The sequence below is a fragment of the Mercurialis annua genome, linkage group LG4 (genome assembly GCF_937616625.2).
Source record: "Mercurialis annua linkage group LG4, ddMerAnnu1.2, whole genome shotgun sequence".
NCBI classification, from domain to species: domain Eukaryota; kingdom Viridiplantae; phylum Streptophyta; class Magnoliopsida; order Malpighiales; family Euphorbiaceae; genus Mercurialis; species Mercurialis annua.
Window position 1 is genome coordinate 26796926 of NC_065573.1, and position 11175 is coordinate 26808100.

The following is an 11175-nucleotide window of genomic DNA, read 5'->3' on the forward strand; positions in this document are numbered from 1 at the left end:
TGGCTAAAAAAAACAGAACATATAAGGTTTGACAAATCTGGTGATTTTTAAAGGTTTGACTATAATTGACACAAAACGTATAGGTTTGGCATTTTTTGGCGATTAAGCCAAAAAAAATATGTATAGTTTCTATTTTTGTATTCCTTATAGAAGAGAGAAGTTAATAATTGATTAATTCAAGTGCTATATAGTGTATCATGGATAAAAAAATATGTATAGTTTCTATTTGTGTATTTCCTTCGGTCCGTAATTCTTATTGCTTTGGAGAATACTTAATTAGTTTAATGCTTATCATTTTATAATAGGTTCAATAGTGTTAAAAAAACATTTTTTTTAGACCTTTTAAAAGTTTATTTCATATTTTAATTTGACAAATTCACTGAAAATCTATATATTTTATAAAATTGATTTAATTGTGCTTACAATAGCAATCAAATGTGTAAAGATTGTTTAAAATTGAAAAAAAAAAGAATTGTCAGTTGCAACGCCATATAATTTAGATAAATCGACTATAAAAATATTAAATTAATTTTAAAAATTGAATAAATTTTCAGTAACTAAGCCAAGTTAAAATAGATTTACAACTTTTCAAAATATCAAAAAGATTTGATCTCAAATTCCGGAGATTGATCTTATCATCTTTTATTTTTCGGCAATTTATCAGTAATTCTGAATTATTGATTTTACATTTTATAATTTTAATTAAATGTCCCGAATTCTTAAAAGAATAATTTTAATATTTAATTTATATATTATACAATCTACTATGCCTTGCGAAGATTTTTATTTTTTATTTCTCCCATTGCCTCTGTAACCACAGCTTTTCTCCGCCATAAATGAGACAGTTAATAAAATTATATAATGGTCCCACGTTTTATTTAAAACTTATATTAAAAAAATTAAAATTAATTAATATTAGATAAAAAAATTCAAACTTAATATGAACTTAATATAATAATATTGTTACGGACTCATATAAATTGTAAACTCATATAAATCAAAAATTAATTCTAATGATGCTTTATAAATTATATGATGATTCAACTTCGTTACGATATTTTAAGGGAAAATGACGGCTGAATCAAAAAATGAATTTTTAGAATTTAATAATAAAGATTTAAAAAATATACGTTTGTATAAATAGTTTATTTAACTCGAGATCTCATGATTATGCAACATTGATTCTCTAATTATATAAATATAAATATAATTATTGATATAAAATAAGCTTAGTCGTCAAAAAATGCAAACCTATACGTCTTGTGTCAGTTATAGCCAAACCTTTAAAAACTACCAGATATAGCCAAACCTTACATATTCTGTTTTTCTTTTAGCCATTTTTAAATCGAACCGGTTTTTTGACACTCTGTCGTCCACGTCACTGCCAACTATACAATTGGCTGGCATGACAGCTGTCATGTTTAAATTAAATTTGTTTATAACTGACACAAAATGCATAGATTTGATATTTTTTGGTGATTAGAGCTAATTTTAAAATGAAACTAATTTTTAAATTTAATAATTAATAAATTAATTATATTATAATAAAATTCATATATGTTTAACAAATAATATTTTTTATTTAACGCTGATTAAAATTTATTTAATTTTTTTACCAAACTTAATTGATTCAAATAAATTTCTTTTATAATATTTGATGGATACTATAATTACTTTGAATTTTATTTGAAATAAAAAATATCATATTCATCATAAAATTTATATTTTTAAAATTCTACTTGTCGGTCCGTCGACACCGCTGCTGTTTGAGACCAATTGTTCATGTTCCGACGAACAATGGGTTTGCCTGATGCAAATCCATCGTCATCTGGGTTTGTCTGAGGCAAACCCAATTGCGTTTGTATTTGGGTTCGCCTGAGACATGCGTTTGCATCTGGGTTTGCTTGAGGCAACCCCAGATGCTTTTGCATTTGGGTTTGCCTGAGGCGAACCCATGTCATTTGGGTTTCAGAGAAAGCCACTTTTTGAGACAACCGAGAAAACCCAACGCAGCTACTCTTTCCGGCAAGGAGGAGCCTCCTCCTTGTCGGAAATTAAAAAAATTGATTTTTTTTGAAAAAGTTCAAAAAAGCCCCTGAATAATTAGAGTTTAATTACGGTTAATTAGAGTTTAATTATAATTAATTAGAATAAATTATGATTTTTATAAAACACACTCTTCAATTAAGGTGCCACATCAGCATAGGGGGGTTTTTGAGCCGGTTTTGAAAAATTCGAGATAAATATGGTCCAATTTTGCCAATTTGGACGTTTTTGATATTTTTTACCAAGTTAAGGGGGTAAAGTGATCCTTTGTTCCTATTAAAAAAAGAAAAGAACTAAAACAGGTTTTGGGAGTAGCTGAGTCGAATATAAATCAGAACTGTATATTGATTTGAAAGATTAAGCAAGAGTCATGCCAAACTACCATTCATTTTTTATTCAAGCTTAAACAGGATTTTCTTTTTCTTTTTTTAATTAATGCATCAAGCTAAGGATTAGGGTTAATAAGGATATAATTGTAATTTAGGAAAAGAAATGATGATTGTTTTCATAGATCATGTGTTCGTTATTCCTGGCAGTTTTCAGAAAAACAAATCATTATGATCACCGGTTAACAATCAACCGGTTAACCTTTAAAATAAAAATAAAATATTTATATTTATACTTTTATGTATTATATATTTTTTAAAAATCATATATGTATTATACTATTATTAGCTCTAAAAAAAGATCATATATGTCTTAAATAAAAGACTCTTTTAAATAATAAAATATAATTAGACTATTATAAATGACAATTTTTTATAATTTCTTTAATTATAAATTAGTATAAAATTATTATAACCAATAAATTATAACTCAAATAGTATGAGCGCGTGGTAGCAATTTGCTAAATCATGGATTCAATTTCTCATACCAGTCAATTTTTATAGTTTAATCCTCGCCGATTTATATAGTCTTTTAGTCTGAAATAGCTGAACTATATATATAATATTTAATAAAAATTAAATATAGTCTTAGCGAGACCACAATTTGAGTTTTTTCATTTTTGATTAATTTTTTGTTTGATTTTGTTTGATGTTTTTTAAGTTTTTATTGTTGAAAAATATTAAACATGGGTGTTAAAATGACATGATTATTTGTCATTTTAATGTTTAATTTTAAGATGGACCCACTATTCGAAAGTGTCGGATCTTGGTGGTTTTGTATTCTCTACCGTGAGTAGATCAAAACCGTAAAATATATATTCAAAATGGTTAAAAAGATGAATGAGAATTGATGCTCAAAAGTCACTCTAAAAAATAAATTTAAACATGAAATTATTTATTCCCACATTAGTTGGGAAACTTCACTTGATGTGCTTTATATTGAATTATTTATTAGTTTAGTTACAAGCTAGTGATCCTTTAACCTCGCAATTCAATTAACCAATTTCAAGAAACAATGCGTGTGCGCTCGATTTGCGCACGCGAATGCAACAACAAAATTAGCTCGTGCAAGTTTTATTTTGCATTTTTAATTTTATTTTAAAATTACAAAACACTCGGCTTATTTTTTTAACTTGTCAATTTAAGTTTTATAACTTACTATTTAAATTTTGTAGCATGTCTCCCTTATTATACAATAAAAGAGATGCATGTTATGGAATTTTGATGGCTATATAAAGCCATCAATTCCAATGCAAGAAGAGATCCAAAAAAGTTTAAAATTATTTTCCTTTCCAAAATTATATTCTTTCTGTTAGAGTTCGGACGATAATTCTAATTCGTTGAGAACAACGCTTCGGTGTTGTTATGTTTCGTTTTATCCCGGGAAACAGTTGCAATTCACATACGGTGAGGGTAAATCTGTTTTAAGGAAAGCGTGTGATACACGTGATTCAATTCGATTTAGTTACATTTTTTATTTTCAATTGATTTCACTATTTTTATTTATGTTATAAATAAACTATTATTTCTGTCTGCGTATTATTTTGCTTAACATTTAATAAATTAGAGTTAAAAAGATTATATTGTTAAATTTTATCATATGATTTTTTTGATTGTACTTTAATCTTATTTTAATGGATTCTAACATTTGAAAAAAAAATCAGAATAGCTTCCAATTTGCGGTTTATCAGGTTGAACTCACCGATCTTGTGGGAAATTCTTATTTACACCCGATCTATAGAAAATTTATGAACCTATCCTATGAGATGCTAAAAAAAAGAAATAAAAAAAAATTTATCTTAATTTTTTTAACATCTCATTAGATAAATCCATAAAAATATTATGATACAAGTTTAGGTTAGAATTTTATCCGATCTTGGTTGTATGGTTCTCAAAACATTCATCCATTGTATTAGTATTTGGTGGCGTAGACGAAAAACCCCCTTCATTTTCCAAGTCAACCGTGTATCTTGCTTACATGTCCAAAATCAGCCATCCGACTCATCACGATCTGATTTCTGATTTGCCAGAATTTACAATAATGCCATTATTTTTGTGTATATAAAGGGATCGCTGCGTCTCAACAAGAACACCAAACAGTACTGAATATAAATATGAAAATGGAAGCAAAAAGCTCCAATCTCTCAATGCTGCTTCTTCTGCTGCTCATAGTTAACTCTCCGGTTCCGACATATCAAGCGGAGAGTCCCACATCGCCGGTTTCCAAGTTTGACAGTAGTTATTTTCCACCAGGTTTCTTTTGGGGCACAGCTACTTCTGCTTATCAGGTACGTCGTATATCTAATAATTTTCTACTTCCATGCTGTTTCATTACATATTTATTTCAAGGAGAAGTTCTGCTGCTAGAAAACAGTGTACATATTACTACCGATGGAGTTTTCCAAAAGCGTCGCTAATTTATTACTCCAATATGTGTGATAATTTTGTGATGGATTTGAACTTATGAAGTGTATTTATATAAATTCAGACTGAAGGTGAAGCAAACTCAAAGGGACGAGGACCTAGCATATGGGATACATTTACTCACACGTTTCCCGAACGGATAGATGATCGTAGCAATGGAGATGTTGCCACTAATTCCTACAATCTCTACAAAGTATGAACTTTATACCCTTCAAATTAATAATATTCATATTTATAGATGATATAAAATGATTTGTCATGTTTTTTCAGGACGATTTGAAAAAAATGAATGAGAATCTGGGTATGAATGCTTTCAGATTCTCCCTTTCATGGTCCAGAATAATACCTAGTAAGTATAGTATTTAATGGGGTGAAGCAATTATATAACTTACAGAATATAAAAGTATTTTGTAACATAGAATAACATTTAATTATAATTTTAAATGCAGGTGGGAAATTAAGCAAAGGAGTGAATGAAGAAGGAATTGATTTCTACAACCGACTTATCAATGAATCTCTACAGAATGGTGATCATTTTCTCCATTTCTAGGCGATTTTAATGTTTTGGATCAACTTTAATGCATGCATATCAAACCATTTCAACTCTAGTTCACATTTCAAGGCTTTACCTTATTGCAGAAACTCCACAGCTTGAGAATGATACATCAAGTGCACAAAACTTGTGTTACTATTAATTTTAATCTACTTATTGAACTATTTATTTATTTTTATTAGTATTATGTAAAATTAATTTTTATCTCTAAACTTATTTAGTCATGGGTAAATCCAACAAAAATTATTTAAATATTAATTACATAGAAAGAGAATAAACTCACCCACCATTCATGTTACATAGTTCTTATAGCTTGCTTAAAATTGTGAATTTTTAAATAATGAAAAGTCAACTTTTTAATTATATGCATAAGATGGGTTTTAATTAAATTAAAGAGGATAAAAAAATTGTATAAATACCCTCAAAATCATATAATAATAAAAAGAAAAGCAATTTGTACAATTAGTATACTTTCTCATATTAATTCTTTTAATGTTTTGATACATACATATAGGCTTGGTTCCTTTTGCAACAATCTTCCATTGGGATGTTCCTCAAGGCCTTGAAGATGAGTATGGCGGCTTCTTAAGTCCTAAGATAGTGTAAGCGTGCCATTAAAAGCAAGTCTAATGTATTCTAATTATATATTACAAGTTGAAATGGCTAATATATAACTTCAAATTATAGATCTGATTATAAGGATTACGCCAAGGTTTGCTTTGAAAGATTTGGCGATCGAGTGAAGCATTGGATTACTATAAATGAACCGTATGTTTTCACTGTACATGGCTATGATGGTGGCGATTTGGCCCCGGGGCGATGCTCATCTTGGGTCAATAAGGCATGCCGAGCTGGAAACTCAGCGGTTGAACCATATATAGTTGGCCACCATGTGCTTCTTGCTCATGCAGCTGGTGTTCAAGCGTATAAGGAAAAGGTACATAATTAACTTGTAGGCAAGGTTAGATCAGAAATTTTATAATATTTTTTATTCACATATCATGCTATATATATAGGGTCAAAATGGCAAGATTGGAATAACACTTGATGTAACTTGGCCCGAACCTTACTCCACCAGTGCAGCCGATCGCGCAGCTGCCCAAAGAAACCTTGATTTCTCTTATGGTTGGTGAGTGTACATAAGCTATATTTCTTGCCTTTACAAATTTGTTTTATAAAATAAATTATATGTATGTATTAATTAATAGGTGAAGTGATGATGGATGGCTTTGGATTCAATAAACTGTCATATTATTTTATTTTAATTTATTTTATTTTGATGATTAAATTTTTATGGAAATAATTTTTTGAAAACTACTACACATAAATATCGAGTTGATTTTTGGCTATTTATAATTTTATATAAAATAATAACGTGTGATTTATCATAAATAATGAAATCTTGTCATGTATGCATAAATTAACTTGAATTCAAAAAAATCTTTCCGATGAAATAAAAGAAAAATTAAATATATTAATATTTTATGATGAAAATGAAATAATTCAAAGATTTAATGACTCACAAAGTTAATTAACCATGAGTGCCGTTAGAGCAAGATTTTTCTGAACCATTTTGGACAATTTTATCAAAGTATGACATTTTGATCTATCTCAGCAAATAGCAATCATTGCTATCCAAATAACGCCACCCTTAATTAAGTCAATTACTTATGTCTTAATTAATCAAAACATTTAGTTAACACGCCATTATTGAAAGAACACCTTCGTATTTAATCTTAATGCTGATGAATTTTTTTTATTGTTGTTAGGTTTATGGAACCTTTAACCTATGGTTATTATCCAAAGATAATGAGAACTCTAATTGGAAATCGGTTGCCCTATTTCACCAAGCAACAAGCTTTGCTATTAAAGGGATCCGCCGATTTTATTGGCTTAAATTATTACACTTCAAATTTTGCTTCTGCAAATGTTACTCCCGACCCTGATCCAACTCATATTAGATTTGCAACTGAAAGTGCTGTTAATTTGACAAGTAAGTTTTTTGTTTTCAACAATGAGATAAATTCCTAATTAACCATACAAATTCTAAGATTCACAATTTTATTTTTCTTATGTACAGAGTTTAGAGATGGAAAACCCATTGGTTTACAGGTTAGTAAAAAGAATAATTACAAAGAAAAATAAAGAAAATAATAGTATCTTTTTGTCTAAAATAAAAATAATTAAATTTGCAGGCTTCTCCGAGCTGGTTATATATATTTCCAGAAGGAATTCGATATGTTCTAAATTACACCAAAGATAGATATAACGATCCAGTACTCTACATTACAGAGAATGGTAAGTAGTTCCTTTTGTTTTGTTTTTCATGATAGATTTGGTCAATTAATTAATTGTATGGTTTACAACGTTTGAATTTTGACATTTTGTAAAGGTATTGGTAATGACAAAAATGGGCGTAAAGATTTGATGAGGATAAAATATTTTGAGGACCATATTTGGAACGTACTTAGATCTATATGGTAAGTCCAATTTTAATTTGACCATCCAGCAAATTTATTCATAACATAAAACTGATTTCTTTTTGTTTTGGGCAGTGAACACAAGGTTAACGTGAAAGGATATTTTGCTTGGTCATTTTTGGACAACTTTGAATGGGCAAATGGGTATACGGTTAAGATGGGTATATATGATGTAGACCGAAGTACAATGATCAGATACCCGAAACTCTCCGTCGGGTGGTTCAAGAAATTCCTCGAAAATAAGAATTCTACCGCCGGACCTAAATGCCATTGAAGTCCGTCGTCTTGAGCGTCTTCCGACTCTAAGGTCATGAGTTTGGGTGTTTGTGTCTCAATAATGAAGCTTAGTCTAATTGGGTTGATTTACCGTATGTTTGGTGTACTGTTTGTGTTCTTTCTTGTGAGATTTGCTTGTAACACAAGAAATTGATGTTCATTTAATAAAATGGACAAAATAAATAATTTGATTTTGTATTTGTTTTCCGTGCATTGTGTTACGCGTGAATAATCAAATATGGATTGAGTTTCTTGTGAAAATAAATGGCAATCATAAATTTGATGAAGACTGTTTCAAATAGGAAGCTCTAAAAGATAGATATGATCAAGATAAAATGATTTGTTATATCCATAATTTTGATTATTTTGTTAAATATATCTCTAAGAAACAATATCGATAGTTTGATCCGTCAATTTTATAAATTAAAATAAATATATTCAATCTTCAATTCAACCCTATATTTGGACACATAATTCTTATTTTAAAGCAAAATTACCCTTCCTAAACTGAATTAAAGATCAATTGTACGTGTAGAATAATCATTCATGTAATGAGAAATCTATAAAAATAAATTTTAAAAATGATTAATGTAATTTGAAGTTTGGATATATTTATTTCATTTTTAAAATTGGCTGATCGGAATATCCAAAATATATTTTAAAGATTTATTTAAATAAATACTTAAAATTATGAATATAAATTCATTTTGCCTATTATAAACGATTGTACTTTTTTAATAAGTCAAAATAATTCATAACCAACCGAGAGTCCGGTACGAGAGTTTGTAAAATATTTTCCTTTGAGTTATGGGTTGTTTAAAAGTAGTACTGTATTCAGATTGAATACCATATGTTTGGTGTACTTTTTCTTTGAAAGTTGTTTGTTAAACGTGTAGTTAACACAAGATATTTTAGAATAAAAATGACTTATCCAAAAACACAAATTCGAAGATTGAATTCACCCAAAATAGTTAAAATGAATTTATTTGGTTTTGAGACACAAGTTTGAAATGTTGAAGTGGGAAATCCCATATTGATTGTGTGTGTGAATGGACATGTGTTTAAATATTAGTTGGGCACCTCCACTTGATACCAATTGGTTTTAAGATGGAATCTAACATAGTATCAAAGTCTTGTCCATTCACACAATTTGAATTTGGCCCGGCCCACGTGAGTTGCACGTGAGAGGGGATTGGTTAATCGGCCCGGACACCCTACGCGTGAGGGGGAGTGTTGAAGTGGGAAATCCCACATTGATTGTGTGTGTGAATGGACATGTGTTTAAATATTAGTTGGGCACCTTCACTTGATACCAATTAGTTTTAAGATGGAATCTAACATGAAAGACATTAACCTTTTACTTTAATAAATTTTATAGAAAAAATGTTACGTGACAGGTCTTGTTAATTAATTATTTCCCTAGATGCATATAATATAAAGGATTTGGGTAAGGTATGCATATGCCCTAAGTAAGGCAAGTATAAATATGTCAACTAACAATTAATTAATGTATAAGCACATAGAAATAGTTGTAAAACAATTTATTTAGAGCTTTTTATATACCAACTATCAACTTTCAGAAAAGAAAATATACCAACTATCACTTAATTATCGGCTGGATATATCATATATGGGTCACAGAAGACTTTTTTTTATTTCATATAAAAATTAAAGTTGGAGTGGCGATTCGTTAAGCAAATTGTAAAATTTACGAAGACAAAATATTTTTTTTCTCATACAGAAAATATTTATAGATTAAGTCAAGTGGTGGAAGTTTAGTTATTGAAGATCATGCACCATTTATAGAAGAGAGAAGTTAACCGAATTGATTAAATCAAGTGCGCGGATTATGCTTCGTATTTTAAGTGGTTTATTATAATGAACAGTACTATATCATTTTACCCTTTCAGCTATGTACAAAGTAGTAAAAACGTCAAAAATTTAAAAATAAAATTAAAAATACCCTGAATTTATCCAAACCAAAACCCCCTATGTTGATGTGGCATCTAAATCTGAGAATGAGATTCTAAATTTTAAATAATTTACTGTAATGAACTCTAATTAATTTAATCTAATCAAACATTTAATCCTTATTAATTTAATTAGATTAAACATTTAATCTAAATTTTAAGAATGATAAATTCATCAGTGTCCTTTACAACAACATCACCACTGTCCCTCTTCCTCCATCCCCACCACCACCCAAAATTTTAAGAATGATAAATTTAGCGGCGGATACTTTGCAAAATGAAATGCCAAACATGGCGCCAATTATTTCCAAAAAGAATTTAGCAATAGATGCGGAATTTGTAGCTATTTAGCAACGGATTTCCACATCCGTCGCTAATTAGCAAGGATCATTAGATCCGTCGTGAATTTGGCGAGGGGTCCTTAGATCCCTCGACGGCATTAATTTTCCCATCGCTACTCATTTAGCAATGACAAATATATACCAACAGACACCGTTAATCGGTAATCCGTTGCTACATGTGTTTAGCGCTAGATTTTTACCGTCGCTAAAAAGCTGTATTTTCAGTAGCGATATATTCCTGTTGGTAACTGACTGTAAATTTAATGGCAGCTATATTGCCCTTATGAACTAATATCACAATTGTATATATAATTAAATTCATGAAAATCAATCGGTTTTTACTGTTCGACCAGTTCGATGGTCTCCTAAATTTTTTCTGTTGAAAGCAGTTGAATTACAACAGTTCCGGTTTTCAAGAGGAACTGAAACTGACTGGCTTTCAATTCTTGGTTGAACCAAAATTGAACCAATTAGTGAGGTCCGATTCTTAAACAATAGTATTTCTTTGTATATATATTAGAATTTTGTTGAGTGTAAAAAAAAATACCATCTTAATTTTCCAAGTCAACCATTTATCTTGCATGCATGTCCGCAATTTGAGATCTAGTCACCATGATTTCAGAATTGTAAGAATTACAACAATGCCATTATTTTTGTGTATATAAAGGGATCGCTGCGTCTCAACAAGAACACCAAACC

The 11175-nt window shown here is 29.3% G+C and overlaps 1 protein-coding gene across 1 annotated transcript; it reads left to right on the top strand.

Annotated features, from left to right (window-relative positions):
- Window positions 1-1797: 1797 nt before the first annotated feature.
- LOC126678511 (beta-glucosidase 13-like) lies at window positions 1798-8363 on the top strand. The gene is made up of 15 exons (XM_050373406.2): window positions 1798-1832; window positions 3170-3221; window positions 3749-3839; window positions 4500-4720; window positions 4921-5049; window positions 5127-5205; window positions 5306-5383; window positions 5924-6011; window positions 6097-6346; window positions 6426-6538; window positions 7179-7402; window positions 7490-7521; window positions 7605-7707; window positions 7802-7889; window positions 7965-8363. The coding sequence occupies exons 1-15, from the start codon at window positions 1798-1800 to the stop codon at window positions 8161-8163; spliced, it is 1782 nt and encodes a 593-aa protein (XP_050229363.2). The 3' UTR covers window positions 8164-8363.
- The last annotated feature ends 2812 nt before the right edge of the window (window positions 8364-11175 follow it).